This window comes from Sus scrofa, chromosome 17 (genome assembly GCF_000003025.6).
Source record: "Sus scrofa isolate TJ Tabasco breed Duroc chromosome 17, Sscrofa11.1, whole genome shotgun sequence".
In the NCBI taxonomy this organism is placed as follows: Eukaryota; Metazoa; Chordata; class Mammalia; order Artiodactyla; family Suidae; genus Sus; species Sus scrofa.
This window is the reverse complement of record NC_010459.5, coordinates 16,745,301-16,766,318: the sequence shown is the minus strand read 5'-3', so window position 1 is coordinate 16,766,318 and position 21,018 is coordinate 16,745,301. Positions and strand designations below refer to the sequence as shown.

General features: G+C 39.7%; 1 protein-coding gene across 2 annotated transcripts in view; it reads left to right on the top strand.

Annotated features, from left to right (window-relative positions):
- The window catches only part of HAO1 (hydroxyacid oxidase 1), a 56,308-nt gene extending 36,142 nt beyond the window's left edge, over window positions 1–20,166 (top strand). The window contains exons 5-8 of one of the 2 annotated variants that reach the window (NM_001243431.1): window positions 8,627–8,718; window positions 15,455–15,613; window positions 16,187–16,256; window positions 19,404–20,166. In NM_001243431.1, the coding sequence (NP_001230360.1) occupies window positions 8,627–8,718; window positions 15,455–15,613; window positions 16,187–16,256; window positions 19,404–19,474 (392 nt within the window). In that variant the 3' untranslated portion in view covers window positions 19,475–20,166. The remainder of the gene's footprint in view (window positions 1–8,626; window positions 8,719–15,454; window positions 15,614–16,186; window positions 16,257–19,403) is intronic. The other variant, XM_021077275.1, reaches the window with a different exon arrangement.

Here is a 21,018-nt window from a genome sequence, read left to right as displayed (position 1 = left end):
TACTGATCTTATGATTCTTTGTGGATATGAGCATGGTATATGCATAAATATATATATATATGTGTGTGTGTGTGTATATATTATATATATATAATATATATATATTTATGGCCATGCCCATGGCATATGGAAGTTCCTAGGCCAGGGATTGTATTCAAGCTGCAGCTGTGACCTACGCCACACCTGCAGGAATGCCAGATCCTTTAACCTGCTGTACTGGGCCAGGGATTGAATTCTTACCTCTGCAGTGACTGGAGCTGCTATAGTCAGATTCTTAACCCACTGCACTATAGCAGGAACTCCCAGCATGATATTTTTAAGAGATAAATCATCATTAAAAATTAATATGTAAATAGAAAGAGACAACTGAACTCTCAACTCTCCCCTTTGATGCTAGTGGATAAATATTTCTTCATTCTTAGCATTCTGATGGAGAAAAGGACTCAAATGTAGTAAGAAGTTATCTTTTCTAAAGTATTGGGAGGACATTGCCTTATTTGGAGCCACAGGGGAAGTCTGACCTTGCCTTATTTTGGAGTTGCCATTAAATCATGGAGCTTGGCAAAATCTACATAGAAAGTCTTGAGTTCATTGCTTTGGCTGAAAGCTTCCAACAGCTGCTCTCAGACCAACAAGAAGACCCAAGGATGATATTATGACAGCCAAGCCCTATTAAAGAACCTTTTCTATTTCCTCTTGTTCCCTCCCAGTACCAGTGACTAGGACTGATTTTTGAGTGTCCTGAATTCCACATCATTTCCCTTCAAGGAATGGCTCACTAGAACATTAAAACCCTTAAATATCAATCTGTGGGTATTAAGGAACTTGACTGCTTCCCCAGAATACACATGTATTCAAATCCAACAGGGAGGTACCAATGACTATAATAATTTGGTGTGTAAATGTGTTCACCCACAAAAATGTTTTCTTGTCTTTGAAAACATTTTAAAGTACTGTTATGTAGATAACTGCCAAAAACTTATTATTTTAAATGGAGATGTTTAAGTAAGGAGCTCTCAGATGAGAGATTCTATTAATTTATCTCAGGGTTGAAAACATCTTAGAATCAAAACTTTTTCATAGGTCTTACTTGACTATGTATGAGTCACATTGTCTCTGTTTATAAAGCTAGGCATGCTGCTGACTTTATTTAATCCTATGTACACAAATATAGCTAATGCAAGTAAAAGAATGGGCCCAATGAAGCTTTTAAGTAGTGGAGATATGTTTAAATCTAGATCTGTCTTGATTTGTGCTTTAAAAAATATTATTACATTCTTTCATATTGATCATTGTCTTAGTTCAAAATTTCTGTGGGTTATGCCTCATTGAGTATATCCTGATATTATAGACACCTTTTAATAACAGTTTCACTTACCTTGCTTGAATCCATATTGTCATCAATAATTTTTTTTTTTTTTGACCATGCTTTTGGCATATGGAAGTTTCTGTGCCAGGAATTGAATCCGAGCCACAGATGCAACCTATGCCAGATACTTTGACCCACTGTGTCAGGCCAGGGATCAAACCCACACCTCTGCAGCAATAGGAGCCACTGCAGGCATATTCTTAACCCACCGTGCCACAGAAGGAACTCCATCATCCATGGTTGTTAGTATTACCTCCTGTAGCTGTATTTGAGTATCGGTACTGAAATATTAACCTGAAGGATCTGCCCATTTATTCATTCATCCATTCACTTATTCACTCATTCATTCATTTTATAAACATTTATCATGCTCACTGTGTACTAAAATTAAAAAAAGATAAATAATCTGGGGGTCCTTGGCCAAAAGGAGACCCCATTCTCATAGGAGATTAACATAAAAACAAGAATTTGGGTGCAATAAGATGTTACAGTGCTGAGACTGAAATATGTGGATGAGGCTTAAAATAGGTTTTGGACAATTATAAACTTTTCATTCCAGAATGAAAGATGATCCTTGAGTTTGGCCATGATATCAGGTCAAAAGTCTCTTTCAAGACTTAAATTATGACAAAATACAGCAGTCACAAGTAGCAATATTAAAGAAACCTTAAACAGTCTGTGTTAGAAGCCATATTAGGGAGTGACTTTAAGATGATGGGAACCACTAAAGATCAGGGAAGCATCAGATTAGCATTTTAAAAAAGTCATGCTCTGTGTAATGAACCTACTTGATGGAGGTGGCAAAACTGTGGTCAGGGAGGCTATTTAGGAAACTGCCTTTGCTCGGGAGAGAGATGATTATGGCTGACCTACACTCAGGGCAGTGAGGAAACTGAGAGAGTGTAATTGATTTAGAAAATTAGTGCTGTTTCAAGTATTAAATTCACTCTCATCATAGAAATGGCCCAGGGCAATTGGCTTAAAAGCACCAAGGTCATTTAATTTTTTTAAGCAATTTTTCAATTTTGGATTCCCAATATATATATAATTCCTATAACTTTATTCTCTAGGACATAGTACAAATCTACCAAATTAGATTTTACTACACATGTTTGGCTTCTAGAACTATATTTTGGGTATTAAAATTATATTCTGGGTAAACCTAGGACCACCACCACCCCCATCGCCACTCTTTTCTTCTTTTCCATATGCATTCTATGACTTGTTTCCATATAGATTCATGTTTTGCACTCAGTAGACAGCCCAAATGTTAATTGTGTAAAATCCTCAGTGTCTATAATTAGAGAGAGCTCAAAAGCAAGAGAAGGAGAGACAGGGCATCTGGCATTTGAAAGGAAATAACTTATTTATACATGTACAGTTTACATTGCCTAATTTTCCTGTAACTATTTAGTTCATTTATTTAACAAACAAGAAGCATCTCTATGACAACAGCTGCATCCAGGGTGCACATGCTCAATCTGGATGGAGGGGAGGGGCAAGGGTGGTAAGGCCCATTCTGGGAAATCCAGTTCTCATTATTTCACAGATTGTCATCCAAAGGTCACAGGGATTGACTGAGAGTCCTCTATCCTCTTTCATTTTCCTTTTACTAGAAAGGTACAGATTATGTTTATAGGAACATGAAATCATGGGCGACTGAGAAGACGGCAATGAAACATCTCCCCTTATAACCATTTGAAGAGTTGCATTCTAATGAATGCAAATTGGACTGCAAGACGTCATCTCTTGCTGTGGTTAAACTCTGCCCTTGGAAAACTCAACACAGACTCCAAACACATACTTGAGACAGGATTTGGTCTTCACCAGAACTCATGCTAACAAACATATGGCTGTATGAGCAAAGGCGTAATGCTTTTAAGAATTTTTTTTTAATCAAAAATTTAAAACTAGGCTCTCTCACTTCTCCAGAGACTTTTGGTTTCTCAGAAACTTCTCTAACTGGTTTTTTTCCTATCCACATATTTTAAAGACTTTCTCAAAGAATATTCACTCAGTGTTCCTGATTGTGTACAAAACTGCTGCCATGGAGCTAGGATTTAATTCCTTCACTCCAGTGAGATAACACAGAGCCTTGGGTCAGAAGCTCCAAGGATTTGAGGGTAAATCTTGAGTATTTCCATTTCCCTTTGGTATTTTAGATTAAATACAGAAATAATGTGTTAATGAGATCACAAACAGTGCCATTCACTATGGATTATTGTGTTTGTCAATCAATTAAAGCATTAACTGGCAAATCAACAAACACAGAACACCATACCAGTAAACTCTAAGAATTAATGAAAATATCAAAGCAAAGACTGGTGACAATTTTGCTAAGTCAGACCACTTTAACCCTCTTATTAAGGTAACACTGTTTTTCTCTACGGATTAAAAGAAAGTGTAAAACTACACATAAGATTTCATAAGCACCATATGAAAGGGGCTCCTATCTAGTCTTAAATTATACTTTTGTTGTTTCCCTAAATACTTTTGATCCTATTCTCTAAGCAAACCATTCTGCCATTTCTCCCTACATTCCCAGCACTGCCTGGAAGAACACAGAAAACCATTCAATATGATAGAAGACAACAAACTATTACTTGAGTAGCATTTCACAATGAAAGGCTCTTCATATTCAAATGCTTGCTAGGATGAAAATTTATTCTTATAAACCAAAATGAAATGGACTTGCCAGAAGTATCCGGCAAATGAATCTTCTTCCACCTACTCATCTTAGTTACTACATCCTGCACCATCAGATGAAAATAATAGCTCATATTTATCTGAGTACTCAAGATGTGTCAGTCACTTTCTAAGAGCTCATTCCCTCATTTAATTCACCAGTGAATCTTATGTGAAGTATTATCCCCAATTTGTGGTTTAGGACATCAATGTACAAAGTTAAGTAACTTGCCACTTATGTGGCAAACAAGTAGCAGATATGGGATTCAAATCCAGGGGTCTGACTACTAAGCCTAAGGTGTTAATCTCTTTTTCATATTTTATATGATCAGTTTATTGACAGTACACAATATTTCAAAGCATAGGTTGTAGCTACATGGTGGCAGATATCTGCATATAAATTGGAAGACAGCTTGCATCTTCAATCATGGGGTTCTTAAAATATTATAGTTCATGTATTTTGATTTGATTTTTTTTTTGTCTTTTTTGCCATTTCTTGGGCCGCTCCTGTGGCATATGGAGGTTCCCAGGCTAGGGGTCCAATCGGAGCTGTAGCTGCTGGTCTACACCACAGCCACAGCAACGCGGGATCCAAGCCGTATCTGCAACCTACACCACAGCTCACGGCAATGCCGGATCCTTAACCCACTGAGTAAGGCCAGGGATCGAACCCGCAACCTCATGATTCCTAGTCGGATTCATTAAGCACTAAGCCATGACGGGAACTCCATCATATATTTTGATTTTTTTAACTTACGATTTTACATTGAGTATCACAGGAGTTCCCATTAAGGATCTGGTGTTGCCATCTGGTGTAGGTCACAGACAAGGCTCGGATCCAGCATTGCTGTGGCTCTGGCGTAGGCTGGAAGGCTGTAGCTCTAATAAGACCCCTAGCCTGGGTACCTTCATATGCCGCAAGTGCAGCCCAAAAGCAAAAAAAAAAAAAAAAAAAAAAAGAAAGAAAGAAAGAAAAAAAGGGAAGAAATTATTAAAGACAGCCATTATCTGAATGTTGGAGACAAAAATCAGTAGATGGAGAAAGCAAGTCAGAGCTTATTACATCCCTTATGAAATTTCAGTAAAAAAAAAAAATGTGTATAGGAAAGAAAACAAACATAAAATAGGCTATTTACAAAGTAATGAGAGACGACTGGTATCAAAATTTTTGTCAACAACAATGAGCAATGGAAGACAATGGAGTTATATGTCTTTTAAGTTTCCAAGGAAAGTGATTTTTCAACCTAATTCAATTATCATTCAAACACCAAAGAAGTCATTTAAATGCTCTGTAAGTTTACCTTCCATGGATCCCTTTTTAGAAGCTACAAAGGAATATACTATAAACAACCAAGAGCACTTACCAAAGGAAATCATAAACTTGGCTAGAAATAGAGTCAACCTATAGATGAAGGGTAAGGCCTTGAGAGTAGGCAGAGCAGGATAGAGCAGGAAGGCAGAAAGCTCCAAGGGGTGGGCTCCAGGGGAAAAATTAGGTGATTTAAATAGTTAGATAGAATAATGGACAGATTTGAAACTTGAAGATACTCTAAAGTCTCATGATAAATGGAGAGAAAAGAAAAGAAAAAGAAGGGCATTTAGAAATCCAGGAAAAGGAATTTCCCCTTGTGGCTCAGCAGTAACAAACTCAACTAGTATCCATGAGGACGTGGGTTTGATGCCCTGACTCAGTGGGTTAAGGGATCTGGCATTGTTGTGAGCTATGGTGTAGGTTGCAGATCTGGCTTGGATCCGCGTTGCTGTGTATAGGCTGGTGTTTACAGCTCCAATTCAACCCTAGCCTGGAAACTTTCATATGCCGCAGGTGAGGCCCTAAAAAAAACGACCCCTCCACCCCCAAAAAAGAAAGAAATCCAGGAAAAGAAAGTCATGTAATAAAACATGTATGATCAAAATATGAAGTAACATTAAAATATAAAATATTAGTAAACTAATGGGGTGGGGAAAAAAAAGTCTTCTTTCATTCATGAGGCCAGAACATTTTCCTTGTGTGTGGTTCAGAAATTGCCAATGAACCATGCCATTGCCATGCTTAGATTAAGACAGGTAGCTGAAAACAGTTACATTGAAACATTGGATTTTGCATTTAGCAAAACATAAATGGAGGATATCAATCATATATCTAGTATGTAACAAAATGCCTAACACAATATATGCTTACAAGTGACTAGATAAGATACAAAGTAGTTAGTTGGTAAACACTGGCAACTCAGTTATTAGATGGCCTTTTTATACTATATATGACCTACAAAAAACACAGGTTTGAACTGTGCAGTGGATTTTTTAAATTATAATTTCCACGGTACTACATTATTCCCAGTTGGTTGAATCTATGGATATGGAACCACATTTACAGAGGAATCACATATGAGGAGGACCTACTATAAGTTATAAATGGATTTTCAACTGTGCGAAGTGTTGGTACTGAACCCCTGCATAGTTCAAGGGTCAATGATATTTCATTGTATTTTAGGGTTTGTCATAACATTCCTTATGTACTTATGTATGCTATATATTACACACACACACATAAGAATAGTATACATACTATATATTCTTTATAATACTGTTCTCTAATAGTAATAATAAAATAATAACAGTATGATGACGTGTTTTAGTCAGCCCAGGCTACCATAACGAAATACAGTAGCCTGACAGGGTGGTTTAAAAAACAGAAATGTATTTTCTCGTGCTTTTGGAGGCTGGAAGTCTGAGCCAGGCTGCTGGCATATCCAGTTTCTGGTGAAGAGTCTTCCCTTGAGGTGCAGATGGTTGCCTTGTCACTGTGTGCCCACATGACCCCTTCTTTGTGTGTGTGTGGAAAGAGAAAGGGGAGCAAGCTCTCTGGTCTCTTCTTATAAGGGCACTAACGCCATCACGAGTGCCCTACCCTCATGACCTCATCTAACCCTAATTACTTCTCAAAGAATTCATCTCCAAATCCTATCACACTGGGGGTTAAAGCCTCAACATATGAATTTTTTAAGGATGCAAAATTTCATCTATACCAGATGGACTTAACACTTTCATATACCTAGAATTTTAGAGGAAAAATATTACTAACATCATTTTTAAAAAAATGAGACTATTTAAAAACCAATATTCCATGAACATAGTTTGGAAAATGGCAGATTCTCTTATGAATATGTTAAAATTGTTCTAGGACTTCCCTTGAATTCCATTGTTGAATTACAAATATGTACAATGCTCTGTATCCATTTACTTATGTTTCCAAAATCTGATTTCACTACAACCATGGGTCAACTAGTTTTGAGTGTTAAACTTAATAAGCAGTGCTATTTTCATTATTTTGTTAGCAAATGGTTTTTATTGGGAGAATGCTGAAAATAATAAAGCATAAAACATAAGCAAGTCAGAATTTGATTGAAGAGAATGTTAATCTAATTTAAAACTGTATTTTCAGAAATCAATTTTTTTTTTTTTTTGTCTTTTTAGGGCCATACCCATGGCATATGGAGGTTCCCAGGCTAAGGGGTCAAATCATGAGCTGTAGCTGCCGGCCTACACCACAGCCACAGCAACACCAGATCTGAGCTACATCTGTGACCTACACCATAACTCACCACGACGCTGGATCTTTAAACCACTGAGTGAGGCCAGGGATCGAAACTGCATCCTCAAGGATGCTAAGTCAGGTTTATTTCTGCTGAGCCACGACGGGAACTCTGAAATCAATATATTTTGAAGCATGATTTCAGATGTAGTGTATAATTTTAGTATTCCATTTTTGTGTACTTCAATGGACAAAATACATTTAATTATAGAACATCGTTACTTTAAATAATTACTGGTTATAACATTGTATTACAGAGTGTTTTTGAAATAGACATGTTCATCACCTGTTACACTTAAAGTGCTTGCTAATTATATATTCTTTTATGCTACCCAATTGGTAGAGGAGTAATTATGTTAAATGCTAAATAATGTGGTCTTAAAGTTCCCATTGCAGCTCAGTAGGTTAAGAACCCAACTTCCTGAGGGTGTGGATTCGACTCCTGGCCTTGCTCAGTGGGTTAAGGATCTGGCGTTGCCACAAGCTGTGTTGTGGGTTGCAGATGCAGCTCAGATCTGGTGTTACTGTGTCTGTGGAATAGGTCCTAGCTGCAGTTTTTATTTGATCCCTGGCCCAGCAACTTCCACATGCTGTGGGTGTGGCCATAAAAGGAGAAAAATAAAAAATAAATACTATGATTTTGTTTAATAATAAAAAAAATCTTAGCAGGAGTACTTCCTTATGAGGATAAACAGATTCCAACTTCATGTCAACTTACCATCTATTGATAATTTTATTCCACCATTAAATTGTTATAAATGCTATCCTTTTTTAAATTAAAAAAATTTTTTTTTTTGGCTAAAGAAACTATCACTAAATTCTAGATTTAACTGTTGGGCATATTTCTCTGCTAAAGTTTCTGAGCAAGGTATGTATGTATGAGATGAGGCTCCCTTTGCCTGGGATGCTTTGGCCTCAGAACCCAAGCCTTTGATTAAGTTGTCTTTTCCATACCATGGTTGTCTTACTCTTTCTAGGTGATGATGCCAAGGAGGTGGTTAAACATGGTTTGGATGGGATCTTGGTGTCAAATCACGGAGCTCGACAACTTGATGGGGTACCAGCTACTGTGAGTTTCAGCAAATGCCTGGATTGGAATTCCCATTTCTATCCCAGTTTTAACTCTCTCTGTGACTGCCTCTCCTTACATATATATTTTCATGTGAATGCTCAAGGTAAAATATGTAGAAATATATGTATGACCTCAGATTTTAGGTTTAGTGGCAAATAAATACCTAAATCAGATCATTATTCAGTATGATTATTTGTAAACTTCTAAAAGTCTGTGTTAAATAAGCAGCTGTTTGTGGGCAGGAATTATTCCTATATTAATAGATATACCATAAATTGGAAGATGAAAGGAAAGACTATGCCTTCCTAAAGGTGGGTGTTGAAGAGCTGCAGAAAGAAGGCAAGTGGGGAAGGAAGTTAGAAATTCTATGGCCCAGGTAAGAGAGGTCTGCTGCAAACAAGCCACTCTGTTGAAACTGTAAACCACCTTGGCTATATATTGGAATTGCCTGGGGAACTATAAAGAATTCTAATGCCCAGTCTGCACCCTAGATCAATCCATCAGAATCTTGAAGGACCAGTAGGGAGGCAGAGGCACCAGCATTTTTGGCATTTACCCAGAAGATCCAACATGCATCTATGATTTTTATACACATACATCCTGTGCTAGGCAAATCAGGGTCCAGAATCCAGATATAAAAATAAACTAAACTGGCTGGGGTGATGTGTGCTCTAGTTAAAACTATAAAGGAGAATAATTAACTCCCCAAAGGCCAAGCACCAAGGAACTCAACCAGGGGTAGATTTTTAAGATCAAGAATTGATGGGGTTAAGAAATGGATTAAAAGCCATGGCAGCAAGAGTTCCCAGGTGGCTTAGCAGTTAAGAACTCAGCAATGTCACTGCTGTGGCTCAGTTCAATCCCTGGCTTGGGAATTTCTGCATGCCATGGGCATGGGCAAAAAAAAAAAAAAAAAAAAAAAAAAAAAAAGTCATGGCAGCAAACACATATCCAAGGGTGGATTTCATGGATCAGGGATCCAGAATGGAGGCCTGGAGCCATAGGTGAGGTGATGTGGGCTGTTAAAAAGTGGTCCCTTATATGCTATCCACACTGTGGGAATATGAACAAGATGAAGCAATGGGGTCACATCTCTGCTCTGTTTCCATGTGGACTACTGCTTTTAGAAGTGTCATTCTAGAAGTGGAATGGGAAAGGGTGGGGTGTATATGGGGAATCCTAAGGAATCCATTCTGTTTGTGTCTGGTGAGAGTGGAGAATCCTGGAAAATATGCCTTCTTGGACAGATCAGGGAGGAGGTCCTTGAATATTATGAGTCACTGGATACGCAATAGGAAAGGCTTGAGTTAGTAACAATGAATCTCACAAATTGGACTGTGATCTGATGGGGCAGGAGGACCAATGAGGTGGTCTGAAAACTTATGAGAACCAAGGAAAGAGGGAAGGGCCTGACCTACTCTGGGGCAGAGGGAATCAATAGACCCTCTGAACCTTAATTTTCTCATCTTTTAAAGTTTAAAAATCAAATGATTGATTCTTTTCTACCTTTAGACTTTAGTATTCTATAATTTTATTTTCATAGGCAGAGTAAGCTAGCATTGTGTAAAAAACTTAAATTATATGTATTTACAAAATAATCTGGGTGGACTTTCTAAACCATCATTTCTGAACTGGATCCTCATACACATTTCCCCCTTTTGTCGAAAAGATTTAGGCAAAGTTATTCCAGAATGCTTTTAGTTGGGATAAAATTCGAATTTATTCAAACAACTGGAAGTAGAGCAGAACAAATAATTTAGTCAGGAAGTAGTGGATTACTGTTTCATTAAACTACCAGGCTGATTTAGCTAAATCCCTAGATGTTGTGTAGCTCTTGGGGCAAATTGAACGATGACAGGGGAATATGGAGTATATGTATTTGGACTCAGCTTTTCTTGAAGCACGAACCAGCTAACTATAGGAATGGATCAAGTCTTTGCACACAGTCAATAAGAAAAATCATAAAAATGGACATCAGTGTCCCTTTCCAATTAAGTGTTACTTATAGAGACCCATCTTTTTAGGTGATATTAAACATTGCCTGCAGTGGAGAGCAAAGAGGTTCTCTAGGCAGGGAGAAGTTGGAAGCTCAAGGCTTTTCTGCAGATTTATGCCTCTCTTGTGTAAGAAGACATAAACTTAGTGTGCGGCCCAAATTAAGTTTGTTTTCTAAAAATAAAATCTAAATCTACTGAAATCAAATCTAACTAGATTTTAAGGGGAAAATATCTGAATGGTGTGGTTTATTTCCCTGGCTGAAGGGATGTGGAAACTTATCTAAAAGGGCTTTTTGAGTTGTGGTCTCAGGGCCTGTTTTAAGAAAAATAATGACCCTCCCCTTTGCATGATGTGTGCATGAGAGAAAGTGCTTGCTTGAGTTTGCCTCGTACTTTAGAGCAAATTTAAGGCCCCTAATGATGAGAGGAGTGTGAAACCTGATTCTGTTGAGAGTGAAGGTGTTCTTCCTTCAGTGTGTTGGTTTTGAGGTGAGTGACAAATGACTTGGAGGCTCTGTGTATCTACAGACACAGACGGACTTGCTCTCCTGCAGGTTCCATGACATCATAAGTCAAAGCCCAAGAGGGAGCAGGATGTCATGGGAAAAACATTGAAATGAACCCAGTCTTGGGTTCAAGTCCCTGTATTGCCTCTTCTGAAGGATGGGAACTGGGTGAGCGAGCAAGTTGTTCAGACTTTTCAGCTTGAGCCTCTACATAGTATTGTGTTGGTTGCAAAAATAAAAAGTGGCTGGATTATATGATTTCTACATTTCTATAAACCATAGAGTTTCCTTATATGGAGAAATACTTCTCACTAGGAGTCCTAGAATAGGGGTTTGACTCCAGTGTGTCTTAATACAGTGCTACCAAGAACCATGGCCAGACTTAAGCTACACCAAAGAATTTAAAAATAAGTTCATGTCAAGATCCTTACCCTGAAGCTAATAATGTGCCCAAGACTGGTCTTGAAGTATTTAGAGAATGATATTACAGAATTAAATTCATTTCCAAAATTTGCAGTACTGGAACACCTCAAACTGGGGTCTAAATCATATTCTATGGAGTCTTTGAAGCCTAGAACCAATTCTTTTCATTTTTTTCATTTTTGTTTTGATGCTACTGAACCCAAACTACTTTAACCTTAAAAATATGACCTTCTTTTCAAGTGAAAATTCTCCACTATAAAACATTTTCATAGAGTAAACTTTAGATTGTTAAATCACGGTTCCCAAAATTGAATCCTTGGGCATATTCTATGATATCTAAGATATTTCATTTTTCCTTCTAAAAGGGATTTGTGAAATTCTACCTTTGAGACTCTTGTTGTATCAGTTAGCTTTTGCTTTTAATGAACCACTCTGAAATATACTGGCTAAAATCCAGTAGACATTTGTTTCACAACTTTGCGAACTGGCAATCTGAACTGAGATCTGCTGGGAGGAATTTCTGGTCCTGGCTGGGCTCACTCATATGCATCTGTGGTCAGCTGCTGGGTCCACTAGGGCAGGGTGGTATAGGATGACCTTGGCAGAGATGGCTCTGCATTGTCTGACATCTAGCACATTAGGTGGGCTGGTTCTCACAAGGAGGCAGTTTTCCTAGAGAGTAAGTGGAACTGTGCAAGGCTTCTTGAGCTCTAGGCTTACAACAGGAGCACTGCCACTTCCCTATAGTTCTGGTCAAAAGGCTAGTTCAGATTCAAGGGGTGGGGGAAATAGAATCTTCTGGCCCAATTTCTCCCTCATGATGGGAGGAGTGGAAATGTCACATTGTAAGGAGATGAAGATAGGGAGGGAGAGAATTGCAGCTATTTCTGCAGTTGCAAACAATTAGCCAGAGCTATATGCATCAGTGATTTTCTAAGCATGCTTAGTAGTAGCCACTCCCCAACTCCCAGCCAGGGCTGCCTGGTGAAGCATGATGGGTAGACAGTCAGAAGAGCATTTTTGGACAGTGGCTAGAATTTGACCCCCTTCACTATAAAATAAAGCACCCCTGGCTTTATCTGCCTTTGTTTGTGTTCAACTGCTTTGGTTTAGAAGCTTAAAAAGGTTTCCTATCTAAAATGTCAGAAATCAAGAGTATAGACCTGGATGCTATCAATAGGCAGAAAGATGAGAGCTCCCTGTGAGTAGAAGTTTTGTGGGTCACAGAGGACCTGGAAGAGTGAGCCTTGAGCAGGAAGGAGGATCTTTTTGGATTCCTTAAACTTCCTGGCATAGCTCCTGGGATCTGCCAGGTCATCAATAAAGTGTTTGGTAAATTGGTAAATGGATGGATAAGTGAGCAGTAGTCTGTTGGAATCTTAGCATATTTTCCTGTAAATTAACTCCACTGGAGCTAAGCCTACAGTTGCCTAAAGAACCATGAAGGAGAGAAGAGCTGAAATGAATGGTCTCTTAGATGTGTAGCAAGCTGAAAAGAAGAAAACAGAACAGTCGTAAAATAGTGGATTTGTCTACTATATTTATTTATTTAATCTGCTCTGATCAGAATTATTCTGAGTAACATATATCCAGTAAAACTGCAGCTCCAGAAAGAAGAGGGGAGGATAGAAATGCTCAGTGATAAATAGAACCTCCTTGTCCACAGACACAGGAAACACCATACTGGGCTTCGTTTTCTAACCCAGGATTCACATTTTTAATTATCCTTATTAGTTTATTTTTTATGCCAGGTTGGGCATTGGAAATATCCTAAGCAGACTTGATTTGCCTGACTTTGAAAATGTGTATTGAACCCAAGCTAGCTAATGTTTTTCTTTGGTTTTGGTTTCAAATGGGGAAATAGGCTTAATTATAGCTTGCATCATCAGTTGGAAATTGTAGCATTTATATGTTGATGTAACTTGCTGAGTGTAAAAGGAGGACTATGTATAGGTAAAGGGACGTATGTAAATGGATCCAGAGCATGTTTGGCAGGACAGAAAAGCCAAAAGGAGAGGGGAAAATCACATTACCTGCCAAACGTTTGGGGACCATGTGCCAAATGTTGCCTTCAAGGCCTATCTTCCAAATCTGTAGTCGGGTTCGGTCTTCGAAACTTTTACATAAAACTCTCTAACTTTTGCCTCTAAAATTTTAGGAGAGAATTGGGAAAGCCTCTGAGTGGTTTCAGCACAATTATTTCTAGAAAAACTGCACTTGAATGTATGGTAGTTTCTTCAACATGCATTTTAAACATGGATGGACTTCATTTGCTATTTAAACATTTGGGGATGAATGTGGGTAATTTCTACAGATTTTGACCTACAGGTCACCTTGGGAATTGTTTCCACCCTCAAGTGCCAAGATTTACATCAAAGTAGCCAATTGTGTCAGTTGTGAGCTATTAACTCTATTGGCTATTAGCCAACTTTATTAGCTATTGCAAAATGAGGCTAGAAAACAAATGATTCCCAAATCAGTGATTTCAACCCAGTCTTTATTCCTATGAAGCTTGGTGTCAACTGGGGGTCTGCTGATCTAGATTTGGTACTGATTAGGTGGCTATGCTCCAAGTTTCAGGTCCAGCGGGGCTTGAATGAGAGAACTCTGCTTGCTGAATATTTATCCTGGGTCTCAGCTAAAGGGGAAGCATTACCAGGGACTATCCTCACATGGCAACTGGCAGAGGTGCAAGAGAAAGTTGAAATGCCTATGCCCAGAAATGGCACTCTGCCACTTCTGCTCATGTGTCATTGGCCAAACTGGGTTGCAAGGCCAAGGCCACTGTCAAGGAGTAGCAAGTATACTCTGTTTCTTTTAGTAGGACACACGGCCAAGTGGCTTTGGAAGAAGAGTGGGTTCAGAATGGTGTGAAGAATTAGAAACACTAATGCCATCTACCAGATCGACCTCAATGAGGATCTTATATTCTCTAGGGCTGATATAAGCCCATCATAAATTGCCAATCAAGATAGGGACCTTTGGAGTTCCCACTGTGGTGCAGTGGCTTAAGAATCTGACTGTAGTCCCTCAGGTCACTGTGGGGGTGTGGGTTCAATTCCTGGCCCCACGCAGTAGGTTAAAGATCCAGTGTTGCTGCAGCTGTGGCTTAGGTCAAAGCTGCAGCTCAGATTCAGTCCCTGGTTTGGGAACTTCCATTTGCTGTAAATGTGTCCAAAAAAAAAAAAAAAAAAAAAAAAAGATGAGGACCTTCCAGGTGTATGTGGTCATAGTCCTTAAAAGCAAGAAAAGTATTTTCAGGGAGACTTTTCTAAGGGATATCAGGTTGCAAAGTATTTTGGATGGGAATGGGGAAACCAAAGACAAGTTTTTATGATCAGTGGTGTTTACATTTTTATACACCACTGCTTCTACCACAATCTGGGTATAAATCTTAGCAATTGATTTTCTGTGAGTAAATAATGTTCAGAATAACTTCTATGAGCAATGTATTTCTCTTATATTTATGCATATAATGAAGACTATCTTTGTATCTTTTAAGATGGTTGTGTGTTTTTTAAATTATGTTTATATATTTTCCAGTGGTGATATCAAAATTTGAATATCAGGAATAGAAAAACAACTTGGGTCTTTGATAGAAAAATAAGCCACTCAGTTCCAAATTTAGTTGGTTTTTAGTTATTAACATTTGCACCTCTTTTATTTTAGGAGGGAATAATTTTACCGTTGATTCTGAGTCCAGCCCCTTTCATGCTAATCCCTAGTCAGATGTTTGGTGGCCTGTGGCATTTGAGTTGGGTAACAATTCAGCATGCGTAATATTACATAATTGACTTCTCTCCACAGATTGATGCTTTGCCAGAAATTGTGGAGGCTGTGGAAGGGAAAGTGGAAGTCTTTCTGGATGGGGGTGTGCGGAAGGGGACTGATGTTCTGAAAGCTCTGGCCCTGGGAGCCAAGGCTGTGTTTGTGGGGAGACCGATCATTTGGGGCTTGGCTTCCCAGGTAATTGGAAGATGAAGCAATAAATGTATAAAACAGGATGATTCAACAGTGGAATAAATTGTTTTTATTTTTATTAGAATATAGTTGATTTACATTGTTGTATCCATTTCTGTTGTACAGCATAGTGACCCAGTCATACATATATATATGACTTTTTCTTATATTGTCTTCCATCATGTTCTACCCCAAGAGATTGGATATAGTTCCTTGTGTTGTACAGCAGGACCTCATTGCTTACACACTCTAAATGTAATAGTTTGCATCTACTAACCCCAACTCCCAGTCCATCCTACTCTCTCTCCTTCCCCCTTGGTAACCACAAGTCTGTTCTCTATGTGATTCTATTTCTGTTTTGTAGATAGGTTCATTTCTGCCATATTTTAGATTCCACATGTAAGTGATATTATTTGTCTTTCTCTTTGTAACTAACTTCACTTAGTATGAGAATCTCTAGTTGTGTCCATGTTGCTGCAAATGGCATTATTTTGTTCTTTTTTATGACTGAGTAGTATTCCATTGTACCTATGTACCACATCTTAATCCATTCACGATCCATGTCTTTTACTTGTTTAGGGAGAGAAAGGCGTTCAAGATGTCCTTGAGATATTGAAGGAAGAATTCCGTTTGGCCATGGCTCTGAGTGGTAAGATTGGCATTCTCATTTACAGCTTTCTTTTCTTCTGAAGGTCTTTAGGGTAGGCTTCTTGATGGAGATAAATGAATTTGCTGGGTGCTTGGGATATGGGGATGAGATTGGAATCATTTGGATTTAAGTCATTTGTATTAAACTTAAACTTGGCTCCATACTCCCAGTACTAGCGCAGAGTCCTCTCTGAATGGAAGAGCTCCACAGCTGTGCTGTCTGTGGGGATCACTTAGCCTCTGCCTTTGGCAGTCCTATTAGGGATATTTTGGTGAGTCTTATTAGTACCTTAAGGGTAAATACTACATTCTACTCTTACTCATCTCAAAACTCATGAACAATAAATTTAACTGGCTAGTCAACACCTCCACCTGGATGTCTAAGTGGCATCTCAAAATCTATCCATCCCAAACTAAACTGCTAACTTCCCCCATTAAACCTGATCCACCTACAGACTCTCTAGGTTCTGTTCCTGTTAATACTATTGTCTTGGGTGCTCAGATCAAATACCTTAAGCCATTCCTGACTCCTTTTCTTTCTCACACTCTCACATTCACTGAGGTGCTTTCTGAAAAAGAGACCTCACTCACCCATCTCCATTGCCACCTGCCTAGTGGAGGTGGGGAGTGGGGGAAAGCCTTCATCTTTCTTCATCTTGGAGATGCTGATGATCTCCCTGGGTATCCTTTTTTCCTCCAGCATTTCAGGTCAGCCTGTCTATTGGTGGGTTTTTGTTTTTGTTGTTGTTGTTTGTCTTTTAGGGCCTCACCCATGGCATGTGGAATTTCCCAGGCTAGGGGTCAAATTGGACCTGCAGCTGCCAGCCACAGCCACAGCAACTTGGGATCCGAGCCGAATCTACGACCTATATATACTATAGTTCACAGCAAAGCTTGATCCTTAACCGACTGGGTGAGGCCAGGGATCAAACCGGCATCTTCATGGATACTAGCTGGGGTCGTTACCACCAAGCCACGACAGGAACTCCTCTATTGGTGTTTATATACCTGTCCCAGTCTACTTTGAGCACAGCATCAGAGGGATCCTTTTCTTTTTTACTGTTTAATTTTTGTTTTCCTTTTTTGGTTACACTCATGGCATGTGAAAATTCCTGGGTCAGGGATCGAAACTGAGTTGCATCTGTGACCTCTGCCACAGCTGCAGCAAAGCTGGAAACTTAACCCCCTGTGCTGGGTGGGATATCTAATGGCAACAGCATAGAGACAAGCCATATCCTTAACCTGCTGCACTACAGCAGGAGCTCCCAGAATGACCCTTTTAAATATTCATTTAGATCCTATCACTCTCTCTCGCTCTTTTTTTTTTTTTTTTTTTTTTTTTTGCTTTTTAGGGCTGCACTAGCAGCATATGGAAGTTCCTAGGCTAGGGGTTGAATCAGGGCTGTAGCTAGGGGTTGAATCAGGGCTGTAGCTGCTGGCCTATAGCAATGCTGGATCCTTAACCCACTAAGCGAGGCCGGGGATTGAACCTGCATCCTCACGGATACTAGTTGGGTTCGTTACCACTGAGCCCCAACAGGAACTCCTCACTTTTCTGAACAGAACCTTCTGATGGCTCTTAATTTCTTCAGAGTAAATGCCCAGCTACTTAAAATGGTCTACAAAGCCTTATGTGGTTTGACCTCTGTCACCAATCTGACTGCAGTTCCTCCCACTGTCATCCTTGCTTATTCTATCCAGGCTACATTTGCCTCCTTGCTGATCCTTGACTATGTCAGACATGTTTCAGCTTTGGAGCTTTGACTTTGGCTGTTCCTTCTGCCTGGACACTCTTTCCCCAGATTTCTCTGTGGCTAACTCGCTCACATTTGTCCTTCAAGCCATACTTACATCGTACTTTCTCACAGGATCCCATCCTGACTGCCCTATTGAAAATGTCAATTAGTCCTCCACCTCTTCAGTTTTTTCCCCTATTTTCCATTATTTTCCTAGAGCGCCCAACACCTTCTATAGATCATCTATCATACAATTAATTTTTTGAATGACATGCATTATGCATTATCTCTTTTTTCTCTGGAACATAAGAACAATGAGGCAGGGATATTTGTTGGCTTCACTGCCGTATCTCCAGTGCCTAGTGCAGTGCATGGCCTGTAAACAAATATTTGCTGAAAAATTACCAAGTAAATGGTCACCATTATTATGACTGGGGACTGTTTTGACTTAGAATGGAGCTATAGATGCAAGGAATCACCTTGAGTCAGGTATCACCTCCCCAACTTTTGAAGGTAATGAGGGCTTCCTTTCCTGTGATCCATGTTGTCATGGTCCCCGCATGCTGGTTGGAAAAAGAATTTTCTGGCACAGCCAGGTGAAGAGAAAGACGAGTTTATTGAGATAAGAGGTACTGCTAGTGCAGCAGAAGGACTTCCTCATAGTCAGGGAGAGCCGATCCTGGGCTCGTGGTCCTGTCTGTTTTTATGGTTTTATACCCCAGGGAGAGGAGAGGTCTGGTGATACACCTGCTGACCTACCCATTGGGTGGGGAAGGAGGGGTCTTACAATACACTTGCTGGTTGGTGGGGGTGTATAAGGGTGGGGTGAGGAGTGGGCCACATACCTTCCTAGTAGAGGGCAGGAAGGAGTGGGCCAGGCTGCTCAAGATGGGGGAGGGGGCATTACAATGAGCGGGTGGGGTGATGATAAGGGTTTGGTAATTCTTTCTTGGCCAGAGGCTTTGAGTTCAATCTCCTTGAAGGGGCCTTGAAGTTCCCCATGTATCACCCAGATGGTCCCCACAGATAGACTCCTGGAGATCAGAATCTACTCACTCCTGTACTCAGGCTGTGTGGACACAGTGTCAGTGAGAAGAATGCCATTCTGTGACTCCTCACTCTGCATTTTAATTTGCTACAGACATATCCTAAAAGAGAGCTTTCAGCCACTGACTCTCTATTAAATGTGGCAGAAAGAATATACTCTTTGTGTTAATAAAAATATGTGCCAGTCATTTTGTGTTAAGAACTGTTTAGGTAATAAAAATGGTCTCATGCCACATAAGATTTGGCAAGCCTACCTTGAATCATAAACCTTACATTTGTCAAGTTTTACATTCCTTGGGAAAACGATTACCTGCCTGATTATTATTGCATTCATTTCATATTAAATGTATGCGTTATTTTTTCAGGGTGCCAGAATGTGAAAGTCATCGACAAGACATTGGTGAGGAAAAATCCTCTGGCCGTTTCCAAGATCTGACAGTGCACAATATTTTCCCATCTGTATTATTTTTTTCAGCATGTATTACTTGACAAAGAGACACTGTGCAGAGGGTGACCACAGCCTGTAATTCCCCACTTCGATACAAAGGGTGTCCTTCTTCTCCAACAAAATAGCAATCCCTTGCTATTTTAAGTTCATTGCTTCTGACTTTTCAATGGGTGTCCCAGGAACCTTTTAGAAAGAAATGGACTTGCATCCTGAAAATATATTAACTGTTAAAAAGAAAACATTGAAAATGGGTTTAGACAATGTCATCCCCTGACAGGCCACGGGCTGCAAAACAAAAGATATCCTTGGATAAAATTGGAGGTAGCTTGTGTGTGTGGAGGTGAAAAGATAATGATTACTGTTTATTAATCTGCATGTGTCCGGGTAGCTTTAAAACCATGACCTTAAATTATATGTGCCAAGTTCAGAAGGCTGGAGGTGCCTGGAGAAATAGGAGATGTGGGTTCACAATACTGAGGAGCTAGCACTTGATAGAATTAGGATAATTGGGTGGTGATTTGTGATTTTTCTAGATAACTTTTTTAACACCCTGGGCTATGTTGCTTCTCTGAGTGTCAATTTCCATTCACATCTCCCATTCGCATCTTTAGTATCTGAATATATCTGAGTATTTTATGATACAGATTTCTTCTTAGAAATAAAGCAGTATTTGAAAAGAAGATAACTCGTCCATTTGTAACTGTGGAATTCGCTCCCCCCCCCTTTTTTTTTGGTTTTTAGAGCCGCACTGCAGCATATGGAAGTTCCCAGGCTAGTGGTCAAATCAGAGCTGTAACTGCTGGCTTATGCCACAGCCACAGCAAGGCGGGATCCAAGCCACATCTATGAACTGCACCATAGCTCATGGCAATGCCAGATCGTCAACCCACTGAGCAAGGCCAGGGATCGAACCTGCATTCTCATGGATACTAGTTGGATTCGTTTCTGCTGGGCCACAGTGGGAACTCCCGGAATTCAACCAATTTCATCTCTGAACTGGGATTACCTCCCTGTTCCCTTTGTGCTCACGAGTTCATTCTCTTATCCCTTTTAGTTCCTCTTTTAAAAAAAAATTTTCTTTTTATGGCCACACCTGCAGCATACGGAATTTCCTAGGCCAGGGGTTGAATCCAGAGCTCCAGCTGAGGACTAGGCACAGCCAGAGCAACATGGGATCTGAGTTGCATCTGCAAACTACACCACAACTTGAGGCAACACCCGGATCCTTAACCCACTGAGCGAGACCAGGGATTGAACCCAAATCCTCATAAAGACAATGCTGGGTCCTTAACCTGCTGAGCCACAATTGGGAACTCCACTTCCTCCTCTTTGTCTTCTTCTTTTTTTTTTTTTTTTTTTTGTCTTTTTGCCTTTTCTTGAGCTGCTCCCATAGCAAATGGAGGTTCCCAGGCTAGGGGTCTAATTGGAGCTGTAGCCACCAGCCTACACCAGAGCCACAGCACGCAGGATCTGAGCCGCATCTGTGACCCACACCACAGCTCATGGCAACACCAGATCCTTAACCCACTGAG